General features: G+C 37.7%; 2 protein-coding genes across 2 annotated transcripts; both read right to left on the bottom strand.

Annotated features, from left to right (window-relative positions):
* Positions 1-1,322: 1,322 nt before the first annotated feature.
* LOC126698923 (uncharacterized) lies at positions 1,323-2,075 on the bottom strand. The gene has a single exon (XM_050396442.1). It carries the CDS (start codon positions 2,073-2,075, stop codon positions 1,323-1,325), a length of 753 nt encoding a protein of 250 aa, XP_050252399.1.
* A 12,340-nt stretch (positions 2,076-14,415) lies between these two features.
* LOC126713699 (probable pectinesterase 53) lies at positions 14,416-18,116 on the bottom strand. The gene is made up of 5 exons (XM_050413537.1): positions 17,572-18,116; positions 16,978-17,167; positions 16,702-16,908; positions 16,118-16,353; positions 14,416-14,703 (listed from the first exon to the last, which is right to left on the bottom strand). The coding sequence occupies exons 1-5, from the start codon at positions 17,970-17,972 to the stop codon at positions 14,556-14,558; spliced, it is 1,182 nt and encodes a 393-aa protein (XP_050269494.1). The 5' UTR covers positions 17,973-18,116; the 3' UTR covers positions 14,416-14,555.
* Between the last annotated feature and the right edge of the window lie 693 nt (positions 18,117-18,809).

Raw genomic sequence — 18,809 nt, 5'->3', positions numbered from 1 at the left:
CCACTCACATCCTCCATTTGCCATTAGCCTTCTTAACCATCACCACATTAGCCAACCAGTCCGGGTAATAAACTTCCCAGATAAATTTTGCAGTTGTTAGCTTTTGAACTTCTTTAATAGCATTGTCTGTTTTAGGGGCAAACACTCTTTTCTTTTGACGTACAGGCTTCAAGAAAGATGTACGTTTAGACAATGGGTAATGACACTAGGGTCAATACCTGGCATGTCTTTGTGACTCCATGCAAATACATCAATGCTCTTCTTTAAGAACTGGACAAGGTCTTGCTTCATCTTGCCTTCCATACTTGCTCCAACCCTTGTATACTTCTCAAGGTTATTCTCGTCCAAAGGAATGTCTTCCAGCACTTCGGTGGGCTCTGCAACAACTCTCCTCTCCTCAATGCTCATTGTCTGAACTTGTTTGTCCATAGCCAACATGGCTAAATAACATTCTCTCGCTGCTAACTGGTCTTCTTGCGGTTGCCCTACCCCATATTCTGTAGAGAACTTACTGACAGGTGGTAGGTAGACGTTACTGCCTTCCAACTGTTCAAAGTTGGTCTTCCAATGATGGCATTTTATGATGATGAACAATCCACCACAAGAAAGTTTACTTCTTTGGTTATTTGTTGCGGATATGCTCCTACCACCACAGGCAACGTAACAGTACCCACGGGCTGTACTTTCATCCCTCCAAATCCTACCAAGGGTGAGTTCACTGGACGAATTTGGTCTCGTCCAAGTCTCATTTGCTGGAAAGCAGGGTAGTACAAGATGTTTGCCAAACTACCATTTTCCACTAACACCCTTTTGGTCGTATAATTAGCAATAAGAAAAGTAATGACAATCGCGTCGTCATGTGGGTGGTGAACCCTTTCAGCATCCTCGTCAGTGAATGTAATGGCATGTTCTTCAGTTTCCCTCATCTTTGGGGATCGTCCTGAGAGTTGGACGTTTTGGACTACCATTAGGTATGTGTTCCTTGACTTGGAAGATTGCCCTGCTGAGATCCCTCCTATGATAACTTTTATTTCTCCAAGTGGGGGTTGTGACGGCTCTTCTAACTTTGCCTTCAACTTCTCGTCTTTATGATCTCGTCCAAGGAAATTTCTCAACTTCCATTACCTGATGAGATTTTCTATCTGCTGCTTCAAATCAAAACACTTGTCCGTATCATGCCCATGGTCTCTATGGAAGCGGCAATACTTGTTCCTATTGCGCTTATTGGGATCTCCCTTCATTTTTTCTGGCCACTTTAAGGAAGGATCATCCTTGATTTGCATAAGTACATGTTCAAGCGGCATATTCAAGGGTGTGTATTGCTAACTCCGTGTTGAAGAGCCTGCCTTCTTGTTGTCTCGATCTTTCTTCTCTCCCGTCCGTGCCTTCTTCGGACGAGGACCATGCTTAGGATGGCATGGGAGATCTGCTTCCATACACTCAGCTCTCTTCCTTTTCTTAGCTATAATTGCGTCTTCTGCATTCATGAAGTTTTGGGCAGAATGGACGAGTTCAACCATGGTTTGAGGCTCTTGCTCATAGAGCTTATGGATGAATAAATCAAAGTTAACTCCATTATGGAAGGCTGCCAATAACAACTTGTCGTCCATTTCGTCCACTGTTAGGGATTCCTTATTGAAACGAGTAATAAAGGACCATAAGCTTTCATTTTCCTCTTGCTCTCTGGTTAGTAGGCTAGATGAGGAATGTTTATGCCTTTGTCCTCTGATGAAATTGTTGACAAACAGCTTACTCAATTCTTTGAAAGAACTAACGGTATTCGGAGCTATCTTGCTGAACCATACTCGTGCTGGTCCTTTGAGGGTAGTAGGGAAGGCCCTGCACATAATCTCATCCGGAACCCCTTGAAGATGCATCTTAGTCTTGAAAGTAGCAATATAATCGAAAAGGTCACGTGTTCCATCATACGAGTCCAAGGAAGGTATCTTGAACTTCAAAGGCAAGGGGTGACCGTTGGTGGAAGCTATGAAAGGAGAGTCTGTTCCATGAACTAAATCCTCTACGGGATTCACCCTTCTCATGTTCTCCCTCATCTCATCCATGACCTTCCTCATCTAGTCCATCTCCCTTTCCAAGTGTGGCACCCTTCGTGAAGCAGTACCCCTTGTTTAGCTTTCGGGCTCAGCATTTCCTCTATCTTCTTGACTCTGGGCTTGTCCTTCCTCATACCTTTCATGGTCCTACCTCCGTAGATTAATCTCCCTGGTCAACTCTTGATTCTAACTGCTTAATTCCGCCATAGCGACTACCATGAACTATACATGTTGGATGGAAGTCGGTTGCATGATAGGTACTAACTGTCGATCACAATGGGGATTGCTAGAGGCATCCCTACTCTCCTGGTGGCCTAGACTCGCAACCCTTGATCTTTTCTGAACCATGCAGCCTTTTGTCAAAGAAAGACAAACTACAAAACACGAAATTAATCTTCCCCACAGACAGCGCCAATTGATGATGCACAAAAAATCGGTAGGCTAAATGCTCCGGGCTTCAATGATCTAACAATTGTTTGAATGGCTTGAAAAGAAAAACAAGGGTCAAAGGAGACTGGGGCCAACCAAGCAAGAACCCTCTGAGGCTTAAGTTAGTTTCTCTCTTAAATTATGGAGTTCCAACTTTATGGGAGTTGTCTCAAAAAACTTACCTTCATTTGGTGTGAATGGGTGTTTATATAATGCGTTCTTGAAGTGGTTATTTGTCTTGTAACTCCTCCTATGTTTAAGGAGGTTGGAGGATTCAATGTTAACTTCCTCAACCACTACAACAGTTATAATTCTCCTATAACCATCATTGGAAGTTGAGCACTGAAGAGGAGGTTATAGCGATGAATCAGGATTTTATTCATGCCATGAAATAATAACACGTGGTCCATAAAGATAAATCTTTATGGGGTTTTCCCATATTGAGAATCATCCCGGTTCAATCCTCATGGACAACGCATAAGCCCATGGACGACTTATAAGCCCATGGACGACTTATAAACCTATGGACGACTGTTTTGTTAAGCATAGCTATTCTTGTCTTCCTGGGCTGGACAACTCTTTTGGACGAGTTTGGAGTTCACCAATTCTTAGTTTACCATCAATAAAAACTCTAATGACGAGTTTAAATCATAAGTTCCTAAGGGGACGCTATCAATGGTAAAAACTCCAATGGCGAGTTTAAATCATCATCAATTGTAAAAACTCCTAGGACGAGTTTAAATCATGAAAGAATATCATTAATGGAAAAAGCTCTAATGATGAGTTTAAACCATAAAACCACAAGAGTATGTCACTAATGACAAAAACTCCAACGATGAGTTTAGATCATACATTCCTAAAGGAAATACTATGTGTGACAAGAAGAACCCCAAACAATGAAGTTTAAAGTTATGATAAAAAACTTCAAGTTTAAATCATAGCAACATTTCTCAAGGGAACTGCACTGACAAACTTTCTATAAGAAAAGGTTATGCAATCAAGACTAAAGGCATGAATAAAGCTTAAAGTCTAAAAAAGTCATTGTTTCCAAGACAAAAGCCTCAAAATAGGAGGAATTCCAAAATATCTATTGTTCTTAAAGACGAGATATAAAAGCCTCAAAATAGGAGACGCCCAAGATGTCCATTGTTTTTAAGCTAAAGCCTCAAAACAAGAGGCAACCAAAGTTTTCAAGATAATAAGATACTAACTCTATTTCAAGGTGCGGCGACAACCTCGTCCATGTGACCCTCGTCCACATGAGCCTCGTCCGCTAGTCCACCTTCAGTAGCACCATCTCCTTCAACAACCGCTACAGTAATAGCTTCTCTTTCCTTTCCTTTGGTCTCATCAGCGAAGACCTCAGTATCAATGGTCTCAAAGTCAAAGTTCAAAAAATCCACTACCTGGTTATGATGCTTCATCGTCCACCTACGAAGTAGCTTAAAACCCTTAAAGTATTGGATGAACTAGACATTAGAAAAGCGATCAGACTCCAAAAACTTGGTGATCACTTTCTCACGCTCCTTGTCGGTCTTCAGAAGGGCAGCCTGAATTTGCTCATCCTTTTAAATGACGAGCATCTTCTCCACCTTCAATGCATCCTTGAGCTCCTTCACTTTCTCCTTGGCCTTTGTAGCTTGATCCATAGCCTTGATCAAGTCCTTCCTCAATTTCGAACTCTCAGCTTTAATAGAGTCAACCTTAGAGTTGGCAACCACCAACTTCTCCTCACTACTCAAGTAATTTGTTGTCAAACGCAAGGATTCTCTAAGAACCTTAAGACGAAAACAAAATCAAACTTTTTAACAGGTGTGAAAATCTTAGTGGCAATAAAAGTAATTGAGCAAAATACCTACACCAGCTTGTGAACGTGATGGCTAAGTAGTTCATGAGATAGGATAAAAGAAAGGCCCCTAAGCTCGTCATCAGTAATGACGTTGTGGGCTCGTCCAAGTGCTATAGTAGGGTCTTCCCAAATGCTTTTCCCAGCTTTACACTTTCCCTTGGAATGAGTAGTTGGAAGAGAGAAGGTTATCATCTCGAGGGAACATGTTGGAGAAGACAGAGTACCGAAAATGGATGAGGGGGCAGTTGTTTCACCTTTCCCTTCACTTAACTTGCATTTCTTCGAATCAGAGGTAAGTTGGGATAAGGGCTCATTTTTCAGTCCCTTCACAAGGGCATACTTATCCTTGCTGTACCTGGTAGCCATTTTTGCAAACAGAAGATCAGGGAGAAGGATGAGCTTCTTAAAAATAAAAAATAAAAAATAAAAAGAAGGGAAGACAAGCCATGCATATTTTTCTCTTTCCAAAGGATCTTCTTTAACACGTGTGCAGAGGGTTCAGGGCCAAGGCAGCAGTCGTATAAGTGACGAGGATCCACAAGGTCATCAAAATCCTCAATCATGAAAGAAAATTCTGGAGCAGCCTGAACCCAACCTTGATAACGGTCCTTCAACTCAAGACGCTCGGAGACTACAAAACAAACAGAGGAAGGAGAATCAAAAAAAGAGAAACAGAAACAATTAGCCTAACAAAAAGGTAAAAGAACTCACCAAGAGATGGAATTTCCCGTTTCCATAGAAACCACAAGACCTCAACCCACAGGTCATTAGTCATGATTTCCTATCCATATCTAGAAACAAAAAAGTATAGTGATTTCCAATCACAAAAGGATGTAGGAAAACCACGGAAGATCCTAGATCCCTACTCCAATGCAAAAGCTCAAAATACCCATAGTGGGTAGAAGGTTTCAAATGATACAAATGCAAAAACTCATTCAAAGTTATCATGTCCCTATCATGGATGGAAACCCAAATTGACATGCAACTTATGATCTTCCTCCAAGCATTAGGGACGAGCTGCCCAGGGGCGACATTAAAAGCAGAAATAAGGTTCATGATAAAAGGATGGACAAATGTTAGGACATACGTGATTCATGTTAGGAACATATGTCAACATTTTATGTAATTGGCTAATCCTTTGACAAAAGGCACTTTACTTGGGTAGATCTAGGATGTGTTTAATGCTTCAAGAAACAAGGTTTCAAGTTCAAGTGTTAAAGCCATGCAAGTATATCCAAGAATCAAGTGAAGAAGTGTTGTTCATTAAATCTCGATAGCTAGTATCTATCGAGGTTTAAAAGAGCTATTTTAGCCCAAAACTCAACAGCTACTTGACAGATAGGGTATTTGTCAAGATTTATGAAGTTCAGTTTTTCAGAGCTAATTTTCATCCAATCTATGAATGTATGTTTGAGCTTTCTTTTCTCACAACCCTAAACATATATAAGGATTATTTTAAGGGCCGTAAAAGATAATGCAAGTTGAACAAGAGCACAATTCCACAAGTGTGAAGAAAAGTGTGACCGGAAACCTAGTTTGCCCTGGTTCTTCTTTCTCTTGAAGAAGCTGCTGTGTTTGTACACCATAGGGTTTTGTGACCAAGAAACTTCATGATCTTCATCGTGTGGTGAACAGAAGAACTTTGCAGCCAACATCCTTCTTAAGTTGGTGATCAAGTCGCATACTGAGATCCGCACATCTATTGGTTAGTCACGTACTAGGAGCAGTGCATTGAAAATGAGAGATTGTCACTACAGAACAAGTCCAATTGGGTATTGGGGTAAGAGTTCAACTATAGGTTGGTATAAGGTACTGCGATTCCTTTACTTGTAATTGCTTGTTTTGATAATAGTGGATTCTCGGGAATGGTGACCCTAAAATCACCCGGTGGGGTTTTTGCCATGTAGGTTTTCCCCATTCGTAAACAAATCACCGTGTCAATTTATTTTCAGCTGCATACTTTAGTTAATTGGTGATTTGTTTGTGCTATCACGTGCTTTGCATGTTAATTTGATTAATTAATAAACTTGGCTAATTAATCAATTAATATATCACAAGTGGTCAATACATTCTTGGCCTATCAACAGAGAAGCGAATACCACACTAAAAAGCGGCCTTATAGAAACTAACCTCGTCGTGGGCAAAGGTGCAAGCTTTCTCGTTGGAACGGGGTAATCTAATGAAAATCCCACACAAGGAACTGAAATCTCTTCCTTATAGATTTCAGATGTTTCTCTTCCAAGGAGCAAGACTTGAAGAGAGCCTGAAAAGGAATAGAAGACAAGGACGAGGGGGCATCTCGAGGGAACATGTTGGAGAAGACAGAGTACCGAAAATGGATGAGGGGGCAGTTGTTTCACCTTTCCCTTCACTTAACTTGCATTTCTTCGAATCAGAGGTAAGTTGGGATAAGGGCTCATTTTTCAGTCCCTTCACAAGGGCATACTTATCCTTGCTGTACCTGGTAGCCATTTTTGCAAACAGAAGATCAGGGAGAAGGATGAGCTTCTTAAAAATAAAAAATAAAAAATAAAAAGAAGGGAAGACAAGCCATGCATATTTTTCTCTTTCCAAAGGATCTTCTTTAACACGTGTGCAGAGGGTTCAGGGCCAAGGCAGCAGTCGTATAAGTGACGAGGATCCACAAGGTCATCAAAATCCTCAATCATGAAAGAAAATTCTGGAGCAGCCTGAACCCAACCTTGATAACGGTCCTTCAACTCAAGACGCTCGGAGACTACAAAACAAACAGAGGAAGGAGAATCAAAAAAAGAGAAACAGAAACAATTAGCCTAACAAAAAGGTAAAAGAACTCACCAAGAGATGGAATTTCCCGTTTCCATAGAAACCACAAGACCTCAACCCACAGGTCATTAGTCATGATTTCCTATCCATATCTAGAAACAAAAAAGTATAGTGATTTCCAATCACAAAAGGATGTAGGAAAACCACGGAAGATCCTAGATCCCTACTCCAATGCAAAAGCTCAAAATACCCATAGTGGGTAGAAGGTTTCAAATGATACAAATGCAAAAACTCATTCAAAGTTATCATGTCCCTATCATGGATGGAAACCCAAATTGACATGCAACTTATGATCTTCCTCCAAGCATTAGGGACGAGCTGCCCAGGGGCGACATTAAAAGCAGAAATAAGGTTCATGATAAAAGGATGGACAAATGTTAGGACATACGTGATTCATGTTAGGAACATATGTCAACATTTTATGTAATTGGCTAATCCTTTGACAAAAGGCACTTTACTTGGGTAGATCTAGGATGTGTTTAATGCTTCAAGAAACAAGGTTTCAAGTTCAAGTGTTAAAGCCATGCAAGTATATCCAAGAATCAAGTGAAGAAGTGTTGTTCATTAAATCTCGATAGCTAGTATCTATCGAGGTTTAAAAGAGCTATTTTAGCCCAAAACTCAACAGCTACTTGACAGATAGGGTATTTGTCAAGATTTATGAAGTTCAGTTTTTCAGAGCTAATTTTCATCCAATCTATGAATGTATGTTTGAGCTTTCTTTTCTCACAACCCTAAACATATATAAGGATTATTTTAAGGGCCGTAAAAGATAATGCAAGTTGAACAAGAGCACAATTCCACAAGTGTGAAGAAAAGTGTGACCGGAAACCTAGTTTGCCCTGGTTCTTCTTTCTCTTGAAGAAGCTGCTGTGTTTGTACACCATAGGGTTTTGTGACCAAGAAACTTCATGATCTTCATCGTGTGGTGAACAGAAGAACTTTGCAGCCAACATCCTTCTTAAGTTGGTGATCAAGTCGCATACTGAGATCCGCACATCTATTGGTTAGTCACGTACTAGGAGCAGTGCATTGAAAATGAGAGATTGTCACTACAGAACAAGTCCAATTGGGTATTGGGGTAAGAGTTCAACTATAGGTTGGTATAAGGTACTGCGATTCCTTTACTTGTAATTGCTTGTTTTGATAATAGTGGATTCTCGGGAATGGTGACCCTAAAATCACCCGGTGGGGTTTTTGCCATGTAGGTTTTCCCCATTCGTAAACAAATCACCGTGTCAATTTATTTTCAGCTGCATACTTTAGTTAATTGGTGATTTGTTTGTGCTATCACGTGCTTTGCATGTTAATTTGATTAATTAATAAACTTGGCTAATTAATCAATTAATATATCACAAGTGGTCAATACATTCTTGGCCTATCAACAGAGAAGCGAATACCACACTAAAAAGCGGCCTTATAGAAACTAACCTCGTCGTGGGCAAAGGTGCAAGCTTTCTCGTTGGAACGGGGTAATCTAATGAAAATCCCACACAAGGAACTGAAATCTCTTCCTTATAGATTTCAGATGTTTCTCTTCCAAGGAGCAAGACTTGAAGAGAGCCTGAAAAGGAATAGAAGACAAGGACGAGGAGGGTTTTGAAGATGGTAAAGGCCTTGACACTACAATCTCAAAATCTTTATCTACAGACTCATTACTTGAAGACAGACCTATTCCAAGGTCACTAGACCTAACTTTGATGTCCCTATCTTCTATCATGGTCATCTCCAAGTGGTATGAAATCAAAGAATGGTGAATTAAAGGGTAAAGGGTGAGCAAAACAGGCCTAAATTCCATGATTAGCACGTGTCAATCACCTGACAAGAAAGTCGCCTCGCATTAAATGTGATGGGACAAGAATCTCGGGACATGAAGCGGAGATTGAACCGCCAAAAACCTTTCATATTCCTATGCTTGTCCAAACAAAGGACGACGAAGGAATAAAGGGGGCAACTAAGGAGTAGTGTAAAATGGTTGTCCGTAAAGTGACCGTCAATATAGGATCGTCATTAACAAGAACGATCGTAAGCACACATTAATGCCCAATATAAATTCCTCACTTAAATGGCACAAGTGTAACGGACGTACAGCCTTTCCAGCCACCAACTCACAACTGTTACAGCCACCTCAAACTGACCGTTACACAACCGTTATAGGACATTGAATGGGGGGGTGGTTAAATGGCTATTAAATGAGTCATTTAACCCTCCAGCTCAACCATGATGCCTGAGAAGATAAATGCACAGAGCATTTACTCACAAAGAGGCTATAACTAAACTAGGCTAAACCTAAGAGTCTTTGAAATTCTTAAGGGTGTGTTGTGTACTTGTGTATGTATGTATGTATGTGGAGCTATCACTTATTCTATTAAGGAAAAAAAAAACATTCATGAATATACACCTTTATTGATAATTGAATGAATTACATTGGTAAATCAAAAAATAAAATTACATTACTTTGATCCTGGTTACATTCTATGGAAGGAAAAAAAAAGTATAAGGCTTTTTTATTTTTTAATCCTAGTTACATTATATAAAACACAAATTTACATCGCTTTGTTTCCTAATTATAATCTAGAAAATGAAAACAAAAAATGATAAGGGCTTGGTCTTCAAACTAGAGATTCAAAACCAAAGGTTGGGTTACAAAGTTGGGAATGTGTTAGTGATGCAGGGAAATATGATGGGGTATAATATGAACTAGAACTAGATGGAATGCGAGTTTCTTAGAAGAAATTGATAGGTGGTTAGGCAACTCTACAAAAATACTAAAAAGTTCTCAAGTAAACACTCTCAAGTCTTATTTTCATTCACATATACAAACTAATTTACAAAGAGCTTACATTCTACTACTTATACTAGTTGTTTGGCATTGGCAGCTTTTAGATGGTTGACAAGAGTCTAAATCGTATTGGCTAATGCTTAAGAAATCATCTAACTAACTAACTAATTAGTTACAAGAGAATTAGGATATAGCTACTTGAAATGCAAGAGAATTAGGATATAGCTACTTGAAATGCCCTACATCAAGACTCTCCCACTTAAGAAGCACTTGACCTCAAGTTGTCTTGGTTGCCACAAGATTTATATGATGTTCTAGGATGATACAGCTACCTGCTGTCATGACTTTGTTGTTATTGCAGCTTTTGCTACTACACAATCAGTTTAACACAAATGAAACACCAATGAAGATGCATTTGCATTGTGAGGACTCCCTTTCTTAAAAAAAAAAAAAAAAAAAAAAAAAACCTTGTCCTCATGTTTGGTTGACCTTCCAATTTTAAAGCCTACTTCATCTTGACCATTGGTTTGGGACTTACTTCCCCCTTCTTTGGTTAAAATGAGTAGTGAAGCACTATCTTGTACAAACTATATGTAGTGCCCTTGAATCTATCCAACAATTATGCAAGTTGCTATAGTGGGTTTGGATGTGGTTGTAAGGAAAAAATTGCTTCCTAGGTTTCTATTTCAGCTTCTCCCAAGTTTGAATCTTGGTTTTTCCTTCCCTCAATCTTTGAATCTTCAACTGCTCCCACCAAGATCTTGCCTTACTTCTCAAACTAGTTGCTGCCAATTTAACTTTCATGGATTTTGGCATATCATAGCAAACAAAGATCTCCTCAACTTGGTTAAGCCAATCCACAAACTCCTCATGATCCAAGCTACCATCTGTAGATACCTCATTTTGTACCCCTTATGACCCTAGCCCACGTTCCCCAATGACAACATCACTCAAAGGCCCAGGATTAATTTAAGGTCCAATCTTGTAAACTTTAACTTGAAGGATGATTTTGGTAAAGAAAATGTGTAGGGAAAACCCTATGCATGCGCACGCATTCCTTTAAGTATGCATACACATACACGGAGCATGCGCACTTATGCCCCGAGTATGCACACGCATGTAGTGTTTCAGAATACCTGTAAGGAAAGTTTCTGGACATAAAATCGTGTAGAGTAAATCCCACATTGTCTAGGTACACCCCTTTATGGTCACTATAAAAAGGCCCCAAAGGCTCTTTTACCAAAAACACGCCAAATTTACTAAAAAAATAGTGCATCCCACATCCTCAAGTTAAAGTTTACTTGGTTAGGACTTATTTTGGTCTTGGCTTTTGAGTTTTAAGCTTACTAACCTTCGTAGTTTTTTTCTTGATTAGGTTGATTGAGGGGAACAGTCAAATCAATGCTCCAAAGAATTCTAGTGTTTAAGGTAAAGGTTCAAACTTTGTCTCTCTCAATTTTGTTTGTTTATTTGTTTTCTTTTGTGTTTTAGTGCTTTAATGTATTTGTCTTTAGTTTAGGTTGTTTAGTCTTTGTATTATAAGCATGATAGGTTGTTAGATTTCCATTTTGTTTGTCTGCACTTGTAGTTTCCGGGTTTGTGTTTCTAGGCATGTGTGCGAGCGCATACTTCATGCATGTGTAGGCATGCACATAGGATGCGCACGCATACCCCGTGCATGTGCACATGCCCAGAATCCCAGATTTAGGCTCCTTCAAGTTTTATTTGTTTTATATAGCTTTCTTTCACATATTTTGTTTCTATGTGGTTTAGTTTTGCATGCTTAGGTCTTTAAATCAATAGGATAACTTGTTTTACCATGTTTTTTAGATTAAAGATTAGGGTTTCACATGCTTGGATAATAACATGAACATGCATAGAACATTATCACGCATTGTTGTATAGGTGCTATGATGCAGTGAGGTAAGTCATCCATAATCATATCAACACGAATTTGATTTGGATAATGAACATGCTTGCTTGATGGACATGATGAGTATGCTTGCTTGATGAACATGATGAGTGTTCTTGATACTATTGCCTCCTTGATATACTGCCTTGTGATATACTTGTTGCCAGTGGATATACATGTGCTAGATGAATGGTAGGATTCTATGCTATGTAATGCAATGGGATGATATGCCATGTTGATTGATTTAGATGCATGTTAGAGTGTGTGAGAGTCTAGAATAACATGTTAGAGGACCCTTTTAATGGGACTAAGATTTGGAACACAATGAGTGGAGGCCGACCTACGAGTCGGGTAGGGTTGGGTGACAAACACCTTTCATCCTTATACCTAAACTCTGGATACGTGCTCTGATAAAGATTAGTCATTCTACAAGGATGCTATATATATGGTTCCTATACCTAATCTAGGTGGCGACTTCATTTACACCCTCCACCCAGTCCACCATAGGCTGAGGTGTACTTCCCACAAGAAAACCATTTGTTAGGGCGCTTGCACCCATACCATCAAATTCAAGGAATTCAATCTTAAATCTTGATTCCCAATTCTGGTTTGGCATCTTTGGTTGAACTATCATAGGATTCTAGTTATGCCACTCTTGTTTTTGCTTAGGAAAATGAACAAAGAATTGCACATAATCCTCCCCATTTGAAGTTGCACTTCCAATAACATCATGCTAATTGTGTTGTTGTTTCCTATCTCTTCTCAATTGTTCAGTCAATGCTTGTAATTGTCTCCTCAATAATTCCATTTCAAATTCTAAGCCATTTTGAACCCTTCAACCCCTTGGTCAATTAGCTGCAATATATTCTTATTCTGTTGCTGAAACAATATGCTTGTAGCCCTTATCCTTCCTTATCTTCTCAAACACCGTGGCTTCTTACTACTACAAACTAATTGCTAGCACAAAAGAAGGTTGTGGTTTTGGTAAGAAAGGTTTTCTAGGACCAAAATTAACAATGAAGATTGAATCTTGATAGGTTCTTGGTACTGGAATGAAGGAAAAATTACAAAGGAACTTGAATACTGAGGATCTCAAGCTCTAATACCAAACTAATGCAAGGATATATGATGGGTTGTAATATGAATAAGAACTAGATGGAATGAGAGTTGCTTAGAAGAAATTGATAGGTGGTTAGGCACCTCTACAAGAACACTAAGTTCTCAACTAAAAGCTCTCAAGTCTTATTTTCATTCACATGTACAAATTGATTTACAAAGGGCTTATATTAAACTACTTATTCTAGTTGTTTGACATTGGCAATCTCTAGATGATTGACAAGTGTCTAAATCCTATTAGCTAATGCTTAAAAAATCATATAACTAACTGATTAGTTACAAGAGGATTAGGGTATTGCTACTTGAAATGCCCTATTTCAGTTAGGCACCTATTCCACCCAATTCGCAGATCAATCTTTGAAAAATTAATGGCATTACGCACTTGATTCACCCAACATATGATAATGCATTATATACTTAAATGCTAATCATGGAATTTAAAGAAATTAAAATTATCCTAATCTAATATACACACACATACATATATATATATGTATGTATATGTATGTATGTATGTATGTATCACACATACATATATATATATATATATATATATATATATGTATATGTATGTATGTATGTATATCACCCCATATCATTATCAATCAACATGCTTTAGTATATATATTACTACTATATATATTTAATAATTGTGAATAATTTGCATGATTTGAGATTCAACGAAGAAATCGATGCATTTGAGTGCATATAGTTGAATGTGTTTAAGCAGGATCTTCCCCTCCCCTTTTAGTATCTCCCAAGTCCCAACAATCTCCTACTCACTCAATGACGCTTTTCAGAGTGGAAGTTGGACGGCAATTGGAGGGGAAAAGATCTTGAAGGCTTAGGCCCAAAAAGGCCATCAAAGGCTACAAGGTCTTGCTAGTCCAGCCCGACACCACATTCATGTGTTGACCCCGACGCTTGGGAGACTGGAAGTTTGGGGAGGCAATTGGAAGGAGAAAGAAAAGATCCTAAAAGCTAAGGAACTTAAGGTAAAGACCATGTTTATGTGGTGACCCCATTTCATCCTACCCATTGATGATGATGATGGTACTCTCACGAGTCTCACCCCTACAATTTTTTTTTTTTTTTTTTTTGGTACAATTCTAATTTCTAAGTCAAGTGTTCGATTAATTAATGACCCACTGATAGATACTCTCACAAGTCTCACCCCTACAATTTTTTTTTCTTTTTTTTGGGTACAATTCTAGCTTCTAAGTCAAGTGTTCAATTAATTAATGAATTTCTTTATCTTTTTTTATACAAAATAGAAATTCTATTCTAGTCTAATCTAAATATATATGTATATGAAGCTCATTTCTAGAGACTTGAACCTCATTCCTTTACTCCCACACCCCACAATCACTTATACTTGTGGAGTGACCATTGCATCAAAGGTATACGGTGGTTGAAGTTCTTAAATTTGCATATTTAGCTAAAAGCAAATTGAAGCTTAAAACATAAATATCATAATTTCTTTTTTTTTAATTTTTTTTGCTGAATACATAAATATCATAATTTGTTAGATTCTCTTGCGACCTCATAAATAAAAGAAGGCCAAGATGAGTTTTACAAAAATGATAAATATAAATATATAGAATTTTATTATAATGTGATCCATTCGGAACCATCAATGAAGGTAAGTGAAAGAAAAGGCTTGGCTTCCTCATCAGTAAGTTCCCTTGACCATGATACCCTCCCTGCAAACCTTGCTCCTGGTCCTGTACACTTGTATTGCCCATAAAACACAGTCCTGCATTCACATATAAATTCAAAGCCTCCTCAATCAGAGTCAGTCAGGCGCATGCTATTAATATTATGGCCAAATTGAAAACTACCAACAAAAATCAACCAAGCTAGAATTAAGGTGGCTTTTGTAGAAACCATGCCTATGCTAGCGTGGCATGAATTAAAAATATGATGGCTAAAGTAAAACGGCGAGACTCAATTTTTTTAGTGGTTTATAATATGCTCTTTTTTTCTTTTCTTTTTTTAATGCACAGTGGTACACGTAGATTTTGCAGTAGAAAAAGGGCAAAAGGACACACAGTTAATGACGGATATGCCCTCCTTGTGTAATAAAATAAATGGCTCATTCGAGTAGTTTTGGATTGGGCTTTTACGCCATTTTATTACATAGCTGTTTAAAGAAGAAAATATGTTGGCATGTTGCTTTAAGTTAAGGCTTCTCTGGAAGAGAACAGACAAATACCTAAACCTATATAAATAAGGATATGGAGAGGAGACCACAGGATATCAATGCAATGTCCCTACTCCCTACGGCAACAAATTGGGGCCGAAGAAATTATGGTATTTGTCTTTTTCTTTTTCTTTATTTTTTTCTTTTTTCTTTTTTAAATCCACTAGAGAAAAATGGGTAGGTAAATGACATAAAATTCCATATTATTTTTATAGGGATTTACTAATGTATACTCTTAAAGCATATATTAGTGTAATCCATTTGAAGAAACTTTTTATTGAAAAATGAAAAAATAATTAACTGTTTTGACAGATTTTTCAATTCATCTTAAAAAAAATTTTCAAAATAAATAGTTAATGTATACCCTAAGGATACACATTAACCGGACCCATTTTCACAAATCACGTGCTTTCAAGGTTACTAATGTGCATCAAAAACTTCAAAAAGTGGGAAAATTTTAAGAAATTTAATTGGGAAAAAAGTGTAAGTTAACAATTGCAACGTACAACATCAACATGAAAGGGACTTTGCAACCTCTGTTTTTTAAGTAAAATGGGAAAGGCATCATTATTGAGTGCATGTCTATGCTAAAATTAAGTCATCTTCCTTTGATATATTTTATGATTAAAATTATATATAATAAACTTTAAAAATATTTATATTACAATTATTTTAAATTTTGAATGATATGATACTATAAAATATATAAGAAATAAAATATTAACAGGGGAAATAGATTTTCTCCTTGTACCCTAGTGCACTGCCAATTAATGCACTGTACTTCAATCAGACCTTAGTTATTCATTGGTATTTTCAAAGAGTTACTACTCCTTTGTGATATGGCTAAAAAGGAAGGGGGGAAAAAAAGAGAGGAAATGTGATAAAAACAATACTATTTTTTGCAAGTGATAAAAGTGAGGTGCAATTAGCTAGTGAAGTTATGAGAGAGAGAGAGAGAGAGATGTACATTTCACGATTAGGGTCACCCCAATTATACCAGCCTTTGGGAATGATAATGTTGTCCATATATGTGTAAGCAAAGACGACCCGAGAGAAAGGACCCCATGCCCTCCCAAGGTAGAGTGCTCCCGAGCCCGTGACCTTACAGTTCACAAAAGAGAACCCCGTGTCATCTAAAAGACTGCTCCTCCCTTGTGCTGTTAGGGCCCCCATATTCTGTGCTACTGCATGCACGTGACATCCCTGCAATTATCATAAATTAACCATCATATTTATTTAGTTTTAAATCAATAATTAAACACACCCCCCACCAATCAATTTTTTTCCCTTCATTTAACATAGGAATTTAATATATAGTAACTTTTACTTAGTGAAAACCACAAAAAGCAAAATACATTTGTGTCTACTTTCTAAAAGATAATCTTTGAATCCACAAGTAGTGTTCCTAGAATCCACTAAAATATAGATAAACAAAAGTCTGACATTTTATTAATCTGAAATAACAATTTAATATTAACTTTTATTTAGGTGACCATCTATACATGAATATGATCTTTCATCAAAAAAATAAATACATGAATGTGATCTAACCTCAAAAAGAGAGAGAGCATTGCCAAAGATGAAGTCCACAGAACCTTCAATGTAACAATTCTTGTAATAGTGCCTACCCAAGTGGTCATAAAGTGTGTCCTGTGCTCCCAAAAATCTACACCCCAAGAATGTTGCTGTATCCGCTGATATTCTAAATGCCACTGCCTGTTTTCCAATTGCCCCTGGTTTTGGTACTGGGGTAGTGTTCTGCATCAAATTCTCTAGCAGTCAGACAGGCAGAGAGAGAGAAGGAGAGAGATGGCTTTACTTTAGTACCTTAAATGTGATGTTCTTGGCAATGAAATAAGGGGAATTCACAGCAAAAGTTGCAGAAGCGTAGGTCCCCATGGGCTTCCCTCTTGGCCCAGGTGTTTGGGCTGTGTCTCCCCATTGAACTATTGTTTTATCCGCCCCTGCTCCTTCAATGGTTATGAATGATTTCAAAGGAGGAATATTAACTTTCTCCCTGAAAATTCAAGATTTTCCAATGTGACCCATTTCACCCTTTCACATTTATCACAATCCTAAAAGAAACTTTGCTCCAACAATAATAGTGATGAAACAAAAGACAATTCATAAACTGCAAGGCCTAGCTTGGTTAGAACACCTACTCCTAAAGCATTTGGGTAACAAGAAAAAGACAACAAAAAAACAAAAATGAGAATCACTTCTATATATACCAAATTGAAGACAAACTAACTTAAAACTGAGTATAGAAAATCTTTATATATATAATTCATGGTTCAGAAGAGTCAAAGCAATTTGGCAGAGCCCAAAGCAAAAATAATGACAAATGGCTAATTAAATAAAGGATAGATGATAAAAAGAGAATCCAACTAGAATCACAGAACATAAAGCCCAAGTACTCACGTGTAAACTCCTGCATGGACTTTAATGATCACTCTCACAAGGTTGATGAATGGTAAAGAATCAATGGCATCCTGAATTGAAGTGAAATCTCCGGCACCCGGCTTTTTAGTCACAGTAAGAGTGTAAGAAGGGAATAGCTTATTCTTTGCAGTCTTGAAAACCGAGTGCTTGAGGCGGCCAACAAACTTCACCCACTTCATAAATTGCTGTTCTGAGAATTGGGTTTGTGTCACATTCTTCGATAATCGCTTCCCTGCAGAATTCCTTGGTCGAATTCCTTTGGTGTGACATAATGTTTGGCTTAAATTTAACAAAAGAAGAAGAAGTATAAAATAAAAAATGTGTCTTATTTTTGACATATTGAAAGAGAATGAAAATAGGAGTGACGAGGGAATTAGCATATATAGAGGGAATGTAATTTGTAACTTAAAAAGTTCTATAGAAAGCGGCTTGTGGCATTTGTTGTTTATATATGTGTAAGTTTAGTGCTGAACTAAGGGAATCAATCACAGAAAGTGCAATAGAGGTCACGGGTGCTTCTACTGACATCCATGTAGAAAGAGAAAGAAGCAAACAATCCAAGCCACAAGACAGGCTGCACTTTATCGATTACAAAAATATTGTTTCTAAAAATTTTGCACCTTTTTTTGTTGTTTTTATTTGGTGGTGCCCGTGAGTGTTTCTCCCACTGTTTCTGTGTGTAGGTTAATATATTCGTGAGGGGATAGTGTCATGTTGCTGCCGTGCTACCGTTGATATGAATAATATTTTGTCACCAACTTTCTGCCTTGTGGACTGCTTACCTACCCTTAAATCACGACCGTCAAAGCACCCAAAAAATAATCATGGCCGTCAAATCATTGGACCTGAAATTAGGTTCGATTACATTATTTTCCAAATTCACTGTAGAGTGGCTTAGAATAGCTGGGTTAGTCTTGACTCACTTGCAGGCCTATTCAAATGCAAAATACTGTCAGAAACTCAGAATGGGTTTACAAACATTTTACTTGTGTGGCAAATTTAGTGACGGAAGATCATTCAGAGCTAAAAATTTTAGTTTTTAACCACTCAAAAATTTACTTTATCTATTTTAACACATTAGTTTACAATAAACCTTACATCAAACATCAAAAGGTTCCATTTTTTTTACCAATTCATTTAAATATTCTTTCTATATTCTTTTTTGATAAATTGCAAATTACACCATTAAAATTTAGGAGTGTTTAAATTTTACACCT

Source organism: Quercus robur, chromosome 2 (assembly GCF_932294415.1).
Source record: "Quercus robur chromosome 2, dhQueRobu3.1, whole genome shotgun sequence".
In the NCBI taxonomy this organism is placed as follows: Eukaryota; Viridiplantae; Streptophyta; class Magnoliopsida; order Fagales; family Fagaceae; genus Quercus; species Quercus robur.
The sequence above is the reverse complement of the archived record's forward strand: the minus strand, read 5'-3'. Positions and strand labels throughout refer to the sequence as shown.